The 20,673-nt window shown below is 40.5% G+C and overlaps 1 protein-coding gene across 26 annotated transcripts in view; it reads left to right on the top strand.

Moving 5' to 3' along the window:
- CAMK2G (calcium/calmodulin dependent protein kinase II gamma) overlaps positions 1–20,673 on the top strand; it is a 291,189-nt gene that overhangs the window by 210,394 nt on the left and 60,122 nt on the right. For all 26 annotated transcript variants that reach the window (XM_088475593.1, XM_088475571.1, XM_088475592.1 and 23 more), the window contains exons 6-11: positions 6,679–6,751; positions 11,566–11,668; positions 12,492–12,575; positions 15,250–15,344; positions 17,027–17,149; positions 17,930–18,013. In XM_088475593.1, the coding sequence (XP_088331719.1) occupies positions 6,679–6,751; positions 11,566–11,668; positions 12,492–12,575; positions 15,250–15,344; positions 17,027–17,149; positions 17,930–18,013 (562 nt within the window). The remainder of the gene's footprint in view (positions 1–6,678; positions 6,752–11,565; positions 11,669–12,491; positions 12,576–15,249; positions 15,345–17,026; positions 17,150–17,929; positions 18,014–20,673) is intronic.

Below are 20,673 nucleotides of genomic sequence, written 5' to 3'. Positions count from 1 at the left end.
AAAAGGGCTTATAATTGAATAGCTCTGGGCGTAAAAGTATGAAGCTACTAGCACTTTTCCTCACGTGGTAATTTTTCGCGGCTAATTGAATCCACAGTCGTCTTGTGTCTGAAATACATTGGAATACGATGGGTGTTCAGTCTTTGGGTGTGTGGAATACAGAGTCGACATTCTGCCCAGTAAATGTTAGTCTTTTGTGGAAAGTGAAAGGAGTTATTCAATTGTTTGTGCAGCTGGAGCTGGGCGCGTTTGCCACGGGCACCCACTATTTCAGCTTGTCCCCTCCTGAGGTGGCGAGCAGAAATCCACCCAAAAGTACTTTGCACAGGTTTATGCGACTTCATGCAGATAACCCTAATGCATTTGGGCACAACATGCGCTGTAACTAATGGGCGCCCACGGCACGTAAATTCTACAGCAAAACACTTGAATATCACCCATCGAGTTTCCATTACTTATGGGCACCCAAAAACAATTGAATTCCCCACATCTGTTGAATACAGTAAGTGTTCAGTCTTCTAGTATGTAAAATACATTGGAATACAATGGGTGTTTAGTCTTCTAGTGTCTGAAATGTAGTAGGTATTAAGTCTTATTATGTGTATAATACAATTAGTGGCTGGTTATGTTTTTGGGGGAGGGGGCCCTACGTAATTTCTTTTTATAAAAATTGTACCCTTCATTTACTATTTACAGGCAGAAACATACATGGATCACACTGATCTGTGTATGTTTCTGCCAAGCTCACAGGCGGAGGAATTGATATCACAAATTATTACAGGAGTATTGTCCGTTCTCATGAGAGTTTAGAAACTCTCATCTTGGTAAATTCCCGAATCCTATCTTCACTGGTGAAAAGTTACTTGAGTTTAGCCGATGGTGAAGTAAAGAGAGTTTGCTAACTCTCCAGAATTTTCCTATAGCAAAGGAGATTTCTCTCCCGAGTTTTACATTAGTAAATTTGCGAGTGGAGAAAAATGCCCAAACTCTCCAGAGAATGCAACTCACCCAAACTCGATTCTTAGTAAACTTACCCCCAAGTGTCAGCTGCATACTGGCCTAGCGCCCCCAGCCTTATTGCTGTCACCACAGGGTTCCTTCACTGGGACGTGGCACTGCTTACTATTTTTGGATGGTGTTTGTAAGTGCTGCATATACCTCCCGATGATCCTCTTGATAAGTGGTGGCTCCAGAGGTGGGTCTGCAGCACAGTCCAAAATTCAAATAGGGGAGCCACACCAACTGCTAGTTGGCAATGTTTGTCAGCGTTTCAAAGAACAGTTGGTGTGGCTCTCCTATTTGAATTTTGGACTGCGCTGCAACCCCACCTCTGGAGCCGCCACTGCGAGTCTCGGCCCCTTACGGATCAGGGGTGCTGTATAGCCTGAAGGATATTGGGCTCAACTCAGGACTGCAAGGATTTATAATGTGGGGACTTGATTCTGTGTCATACTGAGACCTACTAACAAGATCTTAAATAGTAGTGATGTTTACTGATCAGTAAGAGCTATTAAAAAGAGATGCAAATCATACACATCAACACGTGAAGGTATTATGCACATATAGATTTTTCAGCATGTTTTTTATATACAGTAGTTTGAATACAACTTGCTGGCATTAAGTAAACCAGAACGTTTGTAGTCTTTCAGTTGGGCTCATGTTTTTAACTTTTAGACATGCATAGTCCCTGGCAGTGCATGGATATAAGGGAGAACATGCTCTGCCCTATCTTCATTATGTATGGACTGGAGAGTTTAAGGGGCCTATGTATCAAGCTGTTGGCATAAAATTATGCAGAAACTGTAGTTTCAGCATAATTTTGTGTATTGCTCCTATGTACTAAAAGCACGATGCAGTACATTTCACAAATCTCCGGTAAAGTGCTAATTAGCTCTGCAGATCGCAGTTCCCATTATTATCAATGGGAACTACGATCTGACCCCTATGTACTAAACTCCAAAAGCTAAGCTTTTCGGAGTTTAGTCCCAGTAGTTTACACCATCTTCAGGTGTAAACTGCTTTAAGTCTATTGGGGTTAAAGGGGCAGGAGAGAGATCTTTCGATCCCTCTCTCGCAGCCCCTGGCCGGCTCCGGAAGCTGACACTGTGTGACTGCGCAGTGTCAGCAACCCCGGGGGAAGTCTTTAATTTCTATTGCCAGGGATATAACTTGCGGGGACAGCGTTTACCACAACCGCTGTCCTTGCAAGTACCCCTTTGTACATAGCGAGGATATTGTCATTAAAATTTTAAATATTTCCTGCGAGTTAGACCGATAATAATCGCTGCAGTACCACGATTATTGATACATAGACCCCTTAATCCTTAAATCTCCTGCTAAACTGACTTTCTTGGCTTCTGTCTGGTACCAACTCCAAGTCCAGATTGGCAGCAATCCTGCATCTATGGCAGCCAGCGCTCGCCTAGTGCCTTGCTCTCCGCAGCCTCGGGCGCGGTGTGCATCTGTATTAATTTGAATCCTTTCAGTGCTACAGGTTTAGGGGTCTGAAGCTTCTATTCTCCAAACCCCATTTACAGGGAATCTGGTTGCAGCAGCCCCTCCGCCCCCCACTTGCTCCTGCTGGAATTATGTAAATTAACGTAGCTACTGAGGGGTTCCAAACGCTGTGCGTCTTTTCTCAGCATTAAGAAATGGCGTACTCTAGCACTCCCAATGCCGCCAATCCACTGCTTTACATTTACATATATTTTGCTCAAGACCATCTCCGCCAATAATAAAAATTACATTTAAAACATTTCTTGCAACACATGTGGAGGAAGAGGGGTCCCAGCCATAATAAGCGCCCATTCTCCTACTTGGAGGGATACAGTTAAACATCCACTCTGTTGCCAGGACAGTGGGCCTGATTCAGACCCGCTCGCAAGTGGGTCCATGGTCCCCCACTGCGCATGCACTGCCTCCGGCATGCGCAAGACCCATCCAGCGACGGCTGTTCCGTTGCTATGGGTCTCGCTACAAGACTGGGCGGCTGTCGATGTTGATTGACAGCGCGCCCCGTTTTGTAGGTGGGGAGTGGGGGTGGCTGCACAAACGCAAGCATTCCTATAGGATCGCCTGGCATTTGTGGGCGGCCCTACTGACATCTATTAGAGCAGGGAGCCCACTTGGGCTTGCGAGAGCTGAGACCCTACCACAGGGTCTCCTCGCAAGCCCGATGGTCGCGATAACCGGGACGGGCTCCAAGCCGCTCGCAAAAGCTATGGGTGGTCACTCACAGCTTAGCGAGCGGCCGGAAGAAAAAAAAAAAAAACTCCCTGATTCAGAGCGAGCGCTTGCTAGCAGCGAGCGGTTCTGAATCAGACCCAGTGTGTCAAGTGTTGTACTGCCCCATACGCCATGATATCTAAAACAACTGTTCTCATATCGCAGCTGGAGTTCCCAAAATGACTCCATGCCCAATAATATATGATTATCAGACGTGTGTAAATGTGGCCAGAATATGAGTTTTCATGTCATGTACTGTATGTGCAGCAATCTTCCCTCTGCACTGACAGACCTCTGTCATGCCAAAAGTCGTGTTCTACAGCAGTGATTCCCAATCTTATCGCTCAAGTTTTCCCAACTGATCATGATTTGCAGATTTCTGTCAGGTGGGATAATTACTGACCCAGCAAAATAGATTAACTCGTCTGTACATAAATAAAGAAGTACAGTTCCATTGTTTGCTTACTTCTCTCCAGAATCCTTCAACTCCTCCCATGGCCATTCTGTCAATGTATTTGTGGTGTGATATTTTTCTTGTAGTACATTAGTTTAAGGGTGCGGCTTAATGTTAAGGGATGTGTTTGACATAAATTGGTGTTGTATGATGTCAATGGAGGTCAGCCCTGGTCCACGAGCAGACATGTACCTGTAGTTTGTACAAATGACGTAAAACTATCTAGCATACACAGTATATGCACCATGTGCTTAGCACAGTTCAGTAAAGGAAATATTTGAGATTCATTTCTCTTTAATTGTACATATTTAGAGTACCGTACCACATATTTTACTAGGGATGAACATGTCACAAACATCTGCCCTAAGCCATTAAAATGTCATCTGAATCTAATTTTCACCAGTGGAATGTGCCTCTTCCATTTGGCTGAATATCTCTGTCCGGTTCCCATAGGACCTAGGATAGGACGCCTCAGACCCAACTTGTGATTGCTTCGCGTACAATGCTGGCAGCTGTCCCTGGGAGCAGGCGGTACAGGACAGGAAGTCCTGCAGTCACAAGAACATGTGGTCACTTTAGGAGGCAGTCATTATGGTCTTGGGGCTTGTCCTAAGCCACAAGGTTATCATTCCTAAAGCAGTGCTAGGAACTATTGTGCTAGCTCAGATTATTTACATCAATACCATTTAAACATTGGGAATCAATCGTATTTCAGCTCAATATAGGGTTCTAAGATACTTCACATACACATGCTTCTACTCACAATTCTCTGGAGCAATTTCAAATGTCAAGATGTAACAGTGGAAACTAACAGCATGGCTATATATTTTAAGACCTGGGATTCCTGAGAACACACGTTCACTCAGAAGTACATGTTTAATTCCTATTTTAAACCAGAGCAAGTAACGTCATAGTGTTAGCAACATGCTCGTGCATTTCTTTGTTTTAACCTCGGCAGAGATTTATAGGAATATTTAAAATATGCAGCAGAGGAAAATGAGACGAGCAGAGTGTATCAGATCCTCTTCTGAAAGGCTGTTTCTCTGGTTACCAAGCAACACATTTTCAAGAACTCTGCCGGAGTGTGTTCGCTCCAACCCTTTATGTCCCCGAAGGAAGCAGAGCTGAAGTTTGCAGATGTGCAGATACTGCCTGTGTAACTGGAGTCTACAAGCTGTGCATGTTTAAAAGAGAGATTAGTACTTTGTAGCAAGTTGTGATGAAAATAAAATATCACATTATTTTTGGGGTCAAAATTATAACACTTTAATTTTGGCATTTCTACTTCAATATCTCTTGCTAAATGTATCTATGCTGGGAGCAGAGAGGTTTAATGTATTAAACTAGATGTGCCACTATCCAATGCTTTTTAATTTATTACATTGTGCATTCTTTCCATCAACTTTTGCTAAAAGAGAGGTAAGTAATACTTACCTCTCTTTTAGCAAACGTTGAAGGAAAGAATACACAATAAGGTGTGTAGTTTGGGGCACCATGCCCCCATTACAGATATTCCCATGCTTGTAAAGTTGAACATCTGGTACTCAGAGAAATACTTTGCCTACTCTTGGGGTAAATCAGGGCTCGACAAATCCCAGGGGCCAGGTCTGGCTCCTACACTTACATCCTGGCTCCTAGACTTTATAAAAATTTGTCAAGCCCTGGGGTAAATGATGACTACTCAGAAACCACTCAAATGGGGTTTAAGTCTAGAGACTGCGCTGGCCATTCCTTGCTCTTTTCCTCAAAGGTAGTTCTGACATACTATAGCCTGGAAGTATGTTTTGGGTCATTATCTTGCAGTAGGATGAATCCTTGAACAACTTGACGTAAATCAGGGGGTTTTACATGATGCTGTAAAATGCTGTGGTAGCCCTTTTGGTTCAGGGTAACAGTCACTCTTGGCAACATCTCCACTTCTAAAAATACTCACCTTAGTAAATTTACCCCTTAGAATCCTGCTTTTTACTATTTTGGAAAGGTTGATTATTGTTGAAACAAGAACCACAAAGTATTTCTTTGTGGTGCTAATAAGATGAAAAATATCATGTTTGCTTTTGGTTCCCTTTCTTGAAATTTCAATAAAAAAAACAGGTTTTTTTGGTAATTTGGATTAAAAAAATTTAATGTGTTTGAGTAAAAAATGGTATTTTCAGAAAATACATTCTTCTGGAAAAAAGCGCTAATGTCAGAAAGTGGTCTCGGCAAAAGGGTGAGAAAACGAAGGGTTTCACTAGCAGTGTTTTTCAACACTAATATTTGCAAGCCTTAAAACAAAGCATTGAATATTACTGATTAGGACTTTGCATGATGGAGTGTAATAGGACAAGTGAGCGTGATATAGGATATATGATGAAGCCATCTCTACAAATAATATATTCTAGATTTAAGAAAGATCGACAAACACAGAAATGTCACTGTCCACGTGGGAATCGATTGGCATTCTAGGGATAGGAAAGCACAAGCTTTTAAAAGCTAAGTCTGGGAACTTTTGACCTTTTAGCACAAGAAATAATCTTATGGTTTAATTGTACTTTATATGGGAATGCATATTGATAAAAATGTCTAAATTTACTGTAGCCATACATTTCGGTACAAAACCATTTTGCTTTACGTCTGATGTAGATCTGAGTATTAGCCCTCGTTATGCTTACTTACACTTTGCCGTGGAATAAATAGCTGATTGGAGACTACGACTCTGAGATTATCTTCTTAATTTATGGGAACTTGCCGCAGGTGTCCAACATTTTACACAGCCTTTTTCACAATAAAGTATACATATTATTTATGTCCTTAAATGTCCTTTTGGTTCTCTAATGTTGAAAAATAAGTGTTTTTCCACCTGTATTAATTGCACTTTAATTCCTAAGTCATATGTTTGTTGCCTTTATATGAGATGTTTTACATAAGAAATAGCTTGTTTGTACTTATAGACTTGGCATCATTCCTTGTTAACTCAACACCAACTTGTTCTTTGTGTTCCCCCACCCCCTCCACAGCCACTGTATTCACCAGATCCTGGAGAGTGTCAACCACATCCACCAACATGACATAGTCCACAGAGACCTGAAGGTAATCTGTTCACTGTCACATTGAAAGTTATCCTGCAGTTCAGTAGATCAAAGCTGGGGTCCCCTATAGTGATCTGTTTGATGTATATTTAGTAGATGTAGATCAAACGGTCATACAATGATGTGTGTGGGCGAGAAATTACCAGTTATTTTGGCTCTTTGTGGTAAATGTGGATAGCCTAAAATCTTGGCATGTTCACTTGCTGATTGGATGATTACAGTGTGTGGGACTTCTTAGAATGTCTAGTTGTTCAACCATCAGACCAAACGACCTGCTCATTCTATGAGTGGCCACATTTATGTGCCAATAAATAACTTCACATCATGGAAACTCTGATCCATATTAAGCATGTACTGACAAAACTGTGTAGTTGTGTCTGTATGGTGGTAGCAGATTTTCTCTTTTATTGTAGTCAGTTTAAATGTTGTTGTGGTCACTAGCTGTGAGACCAGCAGCAAACACCACTCTCTGCCAATAAACTGGCAGTTTAAGCAAATGGATTAATGATTTATCTTAAAGACATGCTTTCATTAAAAGCAGCTTGAGTTGATATGAAAAGTAATACCCTGAAAATTATATTATTATTTAAACGCCTTGAATCCTATATGGAGAAAGAGAGCTATATAAATAAAATTATTATTAACCATGCGTTAATGTATTCAAATTAGCTTTCAGAATAGACCCATGTTTACATAGCAATTTTTTATCTTAATCACTTCACTTAGCACAGAAAGGTGTGACGTAAGCAGATCTCACACACATACACTCAGACTCTGCAGTTTGGCTGTGCAGTGACATTACTTTTTAACAAATCGTTAAATGATTTAATAGATGGACGAGCTGGAAATTTTTGATTTGGTTGTGACATTGTAATGAAGGGAACAGAATGGTGATAGGGATGAATGTGACATGTTAATAGGGGTTTATGGGGAGGAGCAGGATAATGGTGTAGAGAAAATGTATTGAGTAAGCAGCATTGATTCATAGAAAGGGATTCATTGTGAGTTAGAGTAATGAAGGGTGTGATGAATAAGTCTGAGAGTAATGAAGGAAGGGGTGAATGGGTGTGAGTAATGAAGGAAGGGGAGAATGGGTGTGAAAATCGTGAATGGGGGTGAAAATAATGAAGGAAGGGGAGAATGGGTGTGAAAATAATGAAGGAAGGGGAGAATGGCTGTGAAAATCATGAAGAAAGGGGAGAATGGGTGTGAAAATCATGAAGAAAGGGGAGAATGGGGGTGAAAATAATGAAGAAAGGGAAGAATGGGTGTGAAAATAATGAAGGAAGTGGAGAATGGGGGTGAAAATAATGAAAGAAGGGGAGAATGGGTGTGAGGAATGAAGGAAGGGAAGAATGGGTGTGAAAATAATGAAGGAAGTGGAGAATGGGGGTGAAAATAATGAAAGAAGGGGAGAATGGGTGTGAGGAATGAAGGAAGGGAAGAATGGGTGTGAAAATAATGAAGGAAGTGGAGAATGGGGGTGAAAATAATGAAAGAAGGGGAGAATGGGTGTGAGGAATGAAGGATGGGGAGAATGGGTGTGAAAATAGTGGAAGAAGGGGAGAATGGGTGTGAAAATCATGAAGAAAGGGGAAAATGGGTGTGAAAATCATGAAGAAAGGGAAGAATGGGTGAGAAAATAATGAAGGAAGTGGAGAATGGGGGTGAAAATAATGAAAGAAGGGGAGAATGGGTGTGAGGAATGAAGGAAGGGGAGAATGGGTGTGAAAATTATGAAGGAAGGGGAGAACGGGTGTGAAAATAGTGGAGGAAGGGGAGAATGGGTGTGAAAATCGTGAATGGGTGTGAAAATTATGATGGAAGGAGAGAATGGGTGAGAAAATAATGAAGGAAGTGGAGAATGGGGGTGAAAATAATGAAAGAAGGGGAGAATGGGTGTGAGGAATGAAGGAAGGGGAGAATGGGTGTGAAAATCATGAAGGAAGGGGAGAATGGGGGTGAAAATCATGACGAAAGGGGAGAATGGGGGTGAAAATCATGACGAAAGGGGAGAATGGGGGTGAAAATCTTGAAGAAAGGGAAGAATGGGTGAGAAAATAATGAAGGAAGTGGAGAATGGGGGTGAAAATAGTGGAAGAAGGGGAGAATGGGTGTGAAAATCATGAAGAAAGGGGAAAATGGGTGTGAAAATCATGAAGAAAGGGAAGAATGGGTGAGAAAATAATGAAGGAAGTGGAGAGTGGGGGTGAAAATAATGAAAGAAGGGGAGAATGGGTGTGAGGAATGAAGGAAGGGGAGAATGGGTGTGAGGAATGAAGGAAGGGGAGAATGGGTGTGAAAATCATGAAGGAAGGGGAGAATGGGGGTGAAAATCATGACGAAAGGGGAGAATGGGGGTGAAAATCATGACGAAAGGGGAGAATGGGGGTGAAAATCATGACGAAAGGGGAGAATGGGGGTGAAAATCTTGAAGAAAGGGAAGAATGGGTGAGAAAATAATGAAGGAAGTGGAGAATGGGGGTGAAAATAGTGGAAGAAGGGGAGAATGGGTGTGAAAATCATGAAGAAAGGGGAAAATGGGTGTGAAAATCATGAAGAAAGGGAAGAATGGGTGAGAAAATAATGAAGGAAGTGGAGAGTGGGGGTGAAAATAATGAAAGAAGGGGAGAATGGGTGTGAGGAATGAAGGAAGGGGAGAATGGGTGTGAGGAATGAAGGAAGGGGAGAATGGGTGTGAAAATCATGAAGGAAGGGGAGAATGGGGGTGAAAATCATGACGAAAGGGGAGAATGGGGGTGAAAATCATGATGAAAGGGGAGAATGGGGGTGAAAATCATGAAGAAAGGGAAGAATGGGTGAGAAAATAATGAAGGAAGTGGAGAATGGGGGTGAAAATAGTGGAAGAAGGGGAGAATGGGTGTGAAAATCATGAAGAAAGGGGAAAATGGGTGTGAAAATCATGAAGAAAGGGGAGAATGGGTGTGAAAATGAAGGAAGGGGAGAATGGGTGTGAAAATTATGAAGGAAGGGAAGAATGGGGGTGAAAATAATGAAGGAAGGGAAGAATGGGTGTGAAAATCGTGAAGGACGGGGAGAATGGGGGTGAAAATAATGAAGGAAGGGGAGAATGGGGGTGAAAATAATGAAGGAAGGGGAGAATGGGTCTGAAAATAGTGAAGGAAGGGGAGAATGGGGGTGAAAATTATGAAGGAAGGGGAGAATGGGGGTGAAAATTATGAAGGAAGGGGAGAATGGGGGTGAAAATTATGAAGGAAGGGGAGGATGGGGGTGAAAATTTATGAAGGAAGGGGCGGATGGGGGTGAAAATAATTAAGGAAGGGGAGGATGGGTGTGAAAATAATTAAGGAAGGGGAGAATGGGAGTGAAAATAATGAAGGAAGGGGAGAATTGGTGTGAAAATTATGAAGGAAGGGGTGAATGGGTGTGAAAATAATGAAGGAAGAGGTGAAGGGGTGTGAAAATAATGAAGAATGGGGAGAATGGGTGTGTGTAATGAACGTTGTGAGAGTAATGAATAGTGTGGGAATAATGAAGGAAGTGAGACTAATGAAGAAAGGGGTGAATGTAGGTTAGTAATGAAGGGAAGTGGTGAATGGGTGTGAGTAAATAAGAAAGAGGTGAATGGGTTAGGAGTAATGAAGGAAGGGGGAAATGGGTGTGAGTAATGAAGGGGGATAGTGAATGGAAGTGAGTAATGAATGAGCGTAATGCATGAAGGGGCAAATGGGTACAAGAGTAATGCATAAAGGGGAGAATGGATGTGAGGAATGAATGAAGGGTAGTGGATTGGCATGAGAATAATGAATGAAGGCGGTGAGTGGGGTGTGAGTAATGAATGAAGTTTGGTCAATTGGAGTGAGTAATGAATGAACGTCGGCAGATTGGAGTGAGAGTAATGAATGAAGGGGACAAATGGGTATGAGAGTAATTGATAAAGGGATCAAGTGGATGTGAGAGTAATGACTAAAGTGGTCAAGTGGATGTGCAAGTAATGAATGAAGGGGGTGGATGGATGTGAGTAATGAATGAAGGGTGGTGGATTGGAGTGAGAGTAATGAAGCAGACAAATGGGTGTGAGTTTTGAATAAATGGGGCAAGTGGATGTGAGAGTAATGAATTAAGGGGGTGCGTAATGAATGAAGGGCAGTAGATAGGTGTAAGAGAAATGAATGAGAAGGACCCTATAGAATAGACCTCATGGGGAGGAGAGGAGTGTGGTTGGGTATACAGTTGGTGTTATGATGTGAATTGAAGGAAGTGTATTGTCATTATTGATGGTTTTCTGTATAGTTCAGAGTACATCCTACAATTCATACCGAATTACACCTCCTATATCTTGCCAGCACAGGTTGCCTAATCATGAACTAGATTGGTGATTTACCATCTGTGCTACTATTTGATCTCTTTCACTTCAGTTCTCTGTCGTTCATCCTGTAGCAGATATTTTTCTCTCACTGCAGCATTACCATCTTCTTACTTGTAAGCACTTGCACATAAGCCTCTGGGGCTAATCATATGACAGGCAAGACACCAAATAGCCTGGGTATTGGTCGATTAATACATCTGCATTGCTACATGAGAACGTTATGACTGCCACCTAGCGATCCCCGGTGTTACTATATCTTGCTGCAGATAATTCTATGCTTTTCCTGGTCGTCTGAAGTCTTTTTTTTTTTTTTTTTCATTATGATACCATAGAAGTCCAGCGTGTGCCTCTTAGTGATAAAAATACTTCATCAAACAAATCAGTTCTATGTTTTTTTGACTATAAAACTGTTTGTTGTATATTGTGGTGCTCTGACTCCAAATGACCTGGTATTTCCTCTGTAGCCTGAGAACCTGTTGTTGGCCAGTAAATGCAAGGGGGCTGCTGTGAAACTGGCAGATTTTGGTCTTGCCATTGAGGTCCAGGGAGACCAGCAAGCATGGTTTGGTAAGTATGTGATTACATATTATCTACATAATTGTTCTCCTTTACCTTTTTTCAAACACTCCATACAACTCATTGCGTTTCAGCACTTATCTCCCTATATAATTTGAGACGTTCTCTTAATGTTGCCTACCCAAATAGTTTTTTTTTTTTCGTTTTTTAAATACACTTTGAGGCTTGGCATACTTGTCTGGCCCCTTAGTAATTGATATTACACATGCTTATGTATCTCATTATTTCCATCTACTAACTTCCATTCCAGAACAGGTACACTATTAGACGGCCCACAGTTTACATACAGTAATTATGATATCTGTAATTATTTTATTTACGATTTCTTATCAGTGTTATTATTTAGCAGCAAAAACATATAGGTAAACATTAAAACAAAAAAAAAGGCAAGGATACAGGAATTGCAGGAGGAACATGTTATAACTGTTCTCCATCATAGAAGTGGGGTGAAGACCTGGAGAAATTCAACAAACCTTCTACAGACAAGTGTCTTTCCCATAACAAGCATTCAGACATCTGCTTATTTTATAGACTAGACTAGATAAATGTTTGGTTGCTGTGGGCATTACCTCCACCTGTCCACATTTTAGAAGGTTTGATAAATATGTCACTTAAAGAAATAAAAGTTTATGAACTTATATAATATAAGCAATATTGCCTTTGATACCGCTGTTTATAACATAAAGAAATGCATGGACTCTAAAGTAACAGCAGGGAAAATGCAGCACGTTGTCCTGTGTTAGTGATTCCTTCTTCAAGCCCTGGAATATAATGATCATATGGGAAGATGATTATATCATGTTCTCTCTTACAGGGTTTGCTGGTACACCGGGTTACCTCTCCCCAGAGGTGTTAAGAAAAGATCCTTATGGAAAGCCAGTTGACATATGGGCCTGTGGTAAGACCCATGCTTTTACTGTGATGTTTGGCTTTAACATTATGCCATGTATAGTAAAAAATAAATATTAATGCTTAACCACCAAGTGCACAGTGCATCCCTATGACCTGTTTGTACATATAGCCAAATGATGTGAATGATATGTTAAGTGTTAAATTCCTGACTCAGGCACTATTTGTGTGGAGTTCATATGTTCTCATGTTTTCGCAAAAACATACTAGTAGGTTAATTGGCTTTGACAAAAAAAAATAACCCCTGTGTGTGTGTCCAAGGGAATATAGATTATAAACTTCAATGGGGCAGGGACTGATATGAATGAAAATTTTAATATTTTCTGTAAAGCGCTGAATGATATGTGTACACTATATAGATAACTGTTAAAAAAAAAAAAAAATACATGGACAGGTGTATGTATAGACCAAATAAATGCATCGGTAGATTCTGGACTAAAGCAGCTATGCAGGTCTCTATATACATTTCTGTGTTCCCTTGGTGCAGTGCAGAAATGAGATGGAGTGTACAGCCATGGCCAAAAGTTGAGAGAGAATGACTCAAGTATTGGTTTTCTCAAAGTCTGCTGCTTAAGTTTTTTTGATGGCAAATTGCATATACTCCAGAATGTCATGAAGAGTGATCAGATGAATTGCAATTAATTGCAAAGTCCCTCTTTGCCATGGCAATTAACTTAATCCCAAAAACAATATTTCACTGCATTTCAGCCCTGTCACAATAGGACCAACATCATGTCAGTGATTCTCTCGTTAACCCAGGTGAGAGTGTTGATGAGGACAAGGCTGGAGATCACTCTGTCATGCTGATTGAGTTAGAATAACAGACTGGAAGCTTTAATAGGAGGGTGGAGCTTGAAATCATTGTTCTTCCTCTGTTAACCATGGTTACCTGCAAGGAAACACGTGCAGTCATCATTGCTTTGTGCAAAAAGGGCTTCACAGAAAAGAATATTGCTGCTAGTAAGATTGCACCTAAATTAACCATTTATCGGATCATCAAGAACGTCAAGGTGAGAGGTTCAGTAGTTGTGAAGAAGGCTTCAGGGTGCCCAAGAACGTACAGCAAGTGCCAGGACCGGCTCCTAAAGTTGATTCAGCTGCGGAAATGGGGCACCACCAGTGCAGAGCTTTTTCAGGAATGGCAGCAGGCAGGTGTGAGTGTGAGACTTTTGGAGGATGGCCTGGTGTCAAGAAGGGCAGCAAAGAAGCCACTTCTCTCCAGTAAAAACTTCAGGGACAGACTGATATTCTGCAAAAGGTACAGGGATTGGACTGCTGAGGAGTGGGGTAAAGTTTTTTTCTGTGATGAATCCCCTTTCAGATTGTTTGGGCATCTGGAAAAACGCTTGTCCGGAGAAGGAAAGGTAAGCGCTACCATCAGTCCTGTCATGCCAACAGTAAAGCATCCTGAGACCATTCATGTGTGGAGTTGCATCTCAGCCAAGGCAGTAGGCTCTCTCACAGTTTTGCCTAAGAACACAGCCATGAATAAAAAATGGTACCAAAACATCCTTCAAGAGCAACTTCTCCCAACCATCCAAGAACAGTTGCTAACGAACAATGCCTATTCCAGCATGATGGAGCACCTTGTCATAAGGCAAAAGTGATAACTAAGTGGCTCGGGGAACAAAACATCAAAATTTTGGGTTCATGGCCAGGAAGCTCCCCAGACCTTACTCCCATTGAGAACTTGTGATCAGTCCTCAAGAGGCGGGTGACAAACAAAAACCCACAAATTCTGACAAACTCCAAGCATTGATTAGGCAAGCATGGGCGGCCATCAGTCAGTATGTGGCCCAGAAGTTGATTGACAGCATGCCAGGGCGAATAGCAGAGGTCTTGAAAAAGAAGGGTCAACACTGCAAATATTGACTCTTTGAATAAACTTAATGTAATTGTTAATAAAAGCCTTTGACACTTATGAAATCCTTGTTATTTTACTTCAGTATGCCATAGTAACATCTGACAAAAAGGTTTAAAAACACTGAAGCAGCAAACTTTGTGAAAACCAATACTTGTGTCATTCTCAAAACTTTTTGAACATAATTGTTGAATGTTGTTGCACTTAATCCTGCCCTGTAATATCTTCCATAACAGTATCAAAATATGGTTTTAGCAAAATATTTTTGGGGCGCTGTTAATTTTTTTATCCTTTTTAAAATCTATCAATTTATAATTTTTATTTTGAAAAAGAAAACAAAAAAAAATAAATTTGATAATCAAGAATATAAGCAGGATTTATCCTGAGCAGAGAAATTGAATTCATTGTGTATATTTGCCTTTTTTTAAATCCAGTGCCCTCTGAATTATCATGGAAAATAGAAGACATCTTATTTTCTATTACCCAGCCATAACTTTCGTCTAAAACATGTCTGTAACATAAAGATACAATTGCTGTACTGGCTATAACACCATATCAATTTAAATTATATATCCTTATTCATTAAATAAAAACTAAATAGGTGGAACTGTGCTAATGAATACAAAATATTGTATTCCTTAATCTGGGCTTCATCCCATTTCCTGCCCCTTAAAACTGAGCCTACAATAATGAATGTGCTTTCTTTTTTTTTTTTATGTACCTGACTTGGTAAAATGTTTGCAGGAATAGAGATGTTGGTTATGTAGAAACAAAGTGACTGGTAACAATTCTCTTATTTCAGGGGTTATTCTGTACATATTACTAGTGGGTTACCCTCCTTTTTGGGATGAAGATCAACATAAGCTCTATCAGCAGATCAAAGCTGGAGCGTATGATGTAAGTAGAGAACTTGTACTGGCACATTCAAGATTCACTATTTAGCTCCATTAAACAATGTTTAGGCTTTGGCTTTCAAAATAAGGTTTCTGTCAACTCTGTATTTGGATAAAGACATTTCTGTGCATGTGTTTGCCCCTATCAGATTGTCATTAGTGGTCCTCACTGCTCCCATGCCCTTTCCTCTCCTCTGAGATGTTATAATACTATATGTAGTCTGGAATGGAACACTTAGATGTCGGGGCTATTTAACGCACAAAAAAATTATAATTGGGAAAGATAGGGGCGCAATAATAATATTATATAAAAAAAATACACACACAGACTCTCACACAGACTCTCACACAGACTCTCACACAGACTCTCACACAGACTCTCACACAGACTCTCACACAGACTCTCACACAGACTCTCACACAGACTCTCACACAGACTCTCACACAGACTCTCACACAGACTCTCACACAGACTCTCACACAGACTCTCACACAGACTCTCACACAGACTCTCACACAGACTCTCACACAGACTCTCACACAGACTCTCACACAGACTCTCACACGAGACACTGAGTCTCCCATATTCCAAATGCTTGGGATCAGGGGTATTTTGAATAATGGAATATTCCAAATTTTGGAATGTTTGCATTTAATAATGAAATAGCTTGGGAATGGGACCCAAATATACACACAGAATGCATTTGTGTTATATACAGCTTATACACACAGCCTGCAGGTAATTGTATCCAATATTTTCAATAATTTTGTGGCTCAAACAAAGTTTGTGTACAGAAATGAAATTAATTTATGATTCATATACGCCCTATATACACAGCCTGTAGGTCATTTTATACATTATTTTTAATAATTTGTGCCTTAGACAAAGTTTGTGTACATTGAACCATCAACAAGCAAAGGTTTCATTATCTGAGTCATGGCAAAAAAAAATCGTATTTCGGAATATTCCACATTTCGGAAAATAATTGGATATGGGAGACTCAACCTGTGTGTGTATGTATGTATGTGTGTATATATATATATATATATATATATATATAATGTGTATATATATTTTTTATAATAATTAACATAGATGTATTAAACAATATAACCATAAAAAATAATACATTTAATGAAATAGAAAACTATTATCAGAAATAAAAATGTATACAATAAACAGGGGCGTTAATATTATTTTATGTTGGGGGGGCAATATAAAATTGTTCCGGCGCCTGCCCGCATTCTCCCCTCCCCTTCTATTCCCTCCCCTCCTCCTTCTCTCTTGCCTGAGCGGCTTCCGCGGACTATCAGGGGCTGTGTAGCTTCATAGTAATAGACTGCACAGCCCCTGCACTGCTGTGTTTTAACTAAAAGACCGCACATTACACCTCATCCTCCATGCGGTGCAGGGGCCATGCAGCCTATTGCTATAAAGCACAGCTCCTGACCATCCAAGGCCATCGCTCCTTTCAAATGTTTGTGGGGGGTGACGCTCATGACAAACCACAAAATATAAAAATGTAAAAATATATATACTTGAAATATTTGGTATTTGTGCAACACTACCGAGGAAAAGCACTGTTTAGTTTTGTTAAGAGCAGTATAAATTGGGGTTTTTCTTTATTGAAACCTAAATCCATCAAGTTATCTGAAGACCTTGTCACATATATGTCTCCTCTTCAGTTCCCGTCACCTGAGTGGGACACAGTGACTCCGGAAGCAAAGAATTTAATCAATCAGATGCTGACAATAAACCCTGCAAAACGCATCACAGCAGATCAGGCTTTGAAGCACCCGTGGGTCTGCGTAAGTTTTTCTATAGGGGCACTCTGTTGTATAATCCAAAATGGTAAGATTGATACCCATGCATAGATCACACACAATTTCATATATATACACAAATACCCCAATGTGTATAGTGCCGAAAAAAATCATTATGAAGCAGGAATATTGACACATTAAAGACAACATGAAAATGGGAATTACATTTTCAGAGACATTTTAGCAGCTGAAGCAATGCAGTGTGACCTGGAAATAGATTTACCAATTCACTCTTTATTTTAGATGTGGATAAAGGCTGCCTTGTAATGTCAAAGGAAAACTAATATAACAAATAATTATTTTTCGTGACTGCGAAAACGAGAAACTTTTTTTATTTTTATTTTTTTGGTTGTTTTTGGAGAACATGTAGAGAAATTAGTTCTAAATTAAATATCATTAGAAACAGAACTTCAGTGTCAGAAAAGAACCATGCAGTTCCACCTAGTCTGTGCTTTATTGTGTTTGTTTATGAGTATGTTTGCTCTATTAGATTTTCTTTTTGTTTCCTAATATAAAAATGATGATGTCTTCTTTTTGTATGTGATCAGAATAGAAATCATCTATAGGGTTGATGAGCTGCTAGATGCTTGTCCTTCTAGAGGCCTAATACAGTTTTAGGCGACTATAGACTACTTTGAATACTTTGCTTTAAATTGCTCTGATATAATCCCGTAGGGTTGCTGTTAAGTTTTTCCTACCAGTTCCATTAGCTCTATGTTCTTTTATTCATGTAATAATTATAGTTGTTTTTGTTTTTTTTCCCAGCAACGGTCAACCGTTGCCTCAATGATGCACAGACAAGAGACAGTAGAATGTCTGCGGAAATTCAACGCCCGGAGAAAGCTTAAAGTGAGTATCTCATAATCAAGTTATATTTGTTCACAGCAATTTTTTTTTGTACTGTAGACACTCAAACAAAATTAAAAGTGGAGAGGCGAGCCAATGGTTACATTTATACCTTATTTGTGAGTTTTATTTCTTCTTAAGCAAGTCCACTTATTACAGTTTCCCATAAAAGGGACACTACAGCATTTCCATTTGACTCCCCCTGAAGTAGTTTAGTATTATGAAGTTGTGAAACTTCCCAGACTCCTTTACTACTACTGTGACCATACCATCATGTCAGGCAGTGAAAGTTCCAGTGCAACGAATAGAAAATTTAGTGTCCAGGACATCTATAACCCTTGGCCATTGGTCAGAACGTGTCTCACGGCCATTGTCAGCACATGAATAGTGTCCAGTCACAACTTACACTAATGCTTGGGAACGCACAACAGTGTAACTTTGTGACTAAATTGCTTGATTTTTGTAGGATATATACTCCATAACAAGCCAGGCCTTATATCTAACCTATATAGAAATGGAATTTGTACTGTACACACAGTGACAGAGAAATTAACCAGATAATCAGATTTGCACACAGAACAGGAGAACCGATACTGTCCATACATATACTGTACATACAACAAAAACACTTGACTACATAAAAGATAGTCTCCAGATCAAGGGCAATGGCATTGTGCAGCTATCCACACACTTAGCTTAGGAACAAGTACTGAAAATTACATCCAGCAATCTGAACAAATAATATGCATTCGTCTAGATTTTTAAGAAAAAAATTTTGGGTATTAAATATATCATTTACACGCTAATGTGTGTATATTTACACATGCATTGAAAGCCTGTAATTTAGTGCTTTCTCTATGCTGGTTGTACGTCTCAGCTTCTGAGTGGAGCTTATGACTAAACTGTGTCTGACATCATTTATACCGTACGTCTCCCTACCTAAGAAGTGCTAGTGTGATACTCCAGCCCTGGCGAGGAAAGCATACGTCTTCTTGTGCTCAACTCTAACGGGAACATTTACTGTAATCACAGGCTTTCTACACAATGACTAGAGCTGATCAAGTATTTTTTTTTATGGATGTATAGTATATATGTAATAAATAAAATGGCATTCCCTATCCTGATGAGTTTTTGTTTTAACCTAGCACTTTCCAATTTTCCAAACTAATGTTCAATCTTCTTTTTACTTTGAATTCCTATCCAACAAAACGTACACCTTCAAAATTGATTTAAGACAATAATCAGCACAAATAAGTATTAAGCTAACTAAATACATTTTAATGCAGTAGCTCAAAATAATAACCTCCACAGTACTGGTAGAGATGGAGTGTAAACTTCTGTCTGGATCTAGTTATGATACCTATGTACAGGATGCTGGCTGATGAAATCCCAGCGCCGGAATCTCGACCTGGGACAGAACACCGGCGAAATCCCGCCGCCAGTTCGGGCGCCGACAGCCGGCATTCTGAACGTAAGTATAGCGGGCCGTTTTAGCTGTTAGCAGGGGAGGCGGGGAGGGGAGGGATAGGCTTAGACATCACGGGGGGAGAGGTGAGGATTACGCTTTGGGGGGGGTTAGGATTCGCCACCCACAGGGGGGTTTAGGGTGCGAGGGGGGGAGGAGGGTTAGGATGCAGGAACAGAAGGTTAGGGGCAGAAGGGGGGAAGGTTAGCATGCTTACGGATCCATGTCGGGATACTAAGTATCGGGATGCCACTGTTGGTACAGATGTGTCCACATACATCTATCCTCCGTGCGCTACACAACGCGGAAGCTCCGTATGACTCTGTACCGGCAAGCGTCTTTTCATGCGACTTTTTATCTTCAAATGCGTCTTATTCACATAGTGATGCAAATAGTTACCACAAGCAGCTTCTGCTGATTAAAATTATATGCAGCATGCCTTTGTTCTGTGTGCATCTGCGGATGTATGTGCATGCAAAATGCTACGTTACAGTGTTACAGCCGATGACACTAACATAGCGTTTCGCATGCAGATACATGCGCAGTTGCTCACAGGATATAGGCATGCTGCATATCATTTTAATCAACAGAAGCTGATTGTGCTAACTATACGCATCTCTATGCAAATAAGACGCATTTGAAAGTAAAAAGTTGTACGAAAAGACGTTTTGGCATGGCGCGACTAAAAGGGGTGTTTAGCGCGCGAAGAGGCTAGATGTCTTTATTTTGACAACTGGCATCCCGACTGCCGGTATTTCATACCCAACCCATCCTCCTATTTACTTCCCAAGTCATGACAGCAGTGCAGTCTACAGAGCATTGGGCTTATACAGCAGAAGATGCACATTGAAACACTGCAATTTTATAAAGCTTGACACTAACAGCTGGGTAAGTTTGTAGCTGGTGACACTTACAGGGCACATGTCCAGCTCACCTCCTTTGGCCAGACATGTAGCACCAAGGATTGCTGCAATTATTCTTATTTGCACAAGGATGAGTCATATCATAAATCTTAGTTACTTAAATGACAGGATTGCTAAAATACAATTCTGCTTTATGTATGCCCTAACTAAGTGGTTCCCAAACTGGGTGACGTGGCACCCTGGGTGCCACAGGGCACTTGCAGGTGTGCCATGGGTTGGTTGTCCAGGACCAAATTAAATTCTTTATGGTCCATGTGATAGGCATAACCAGAGCT

Source organism: Taudactylus pleione, unplaced genomic scaffold (genome assembly GCF_031769625.1).
Source record: "Taudactylus pleione unplaced genomic scaffold, aTauple2 ptg000016l, whole genome shotgun sequence".
In the NCBI taxonomy this organism is placed as follows: Eukaryota; Metazoa; Chordata; class Amphibia; order Anura; family Myobatrachidae; genus Taudactylus; species Taudactylus pleione.
The sequence above is the reverse complement of the archived record's forward strand: the minus strand, read 5'-3'. Positions and strand labels throughout refer to the sequence as shown.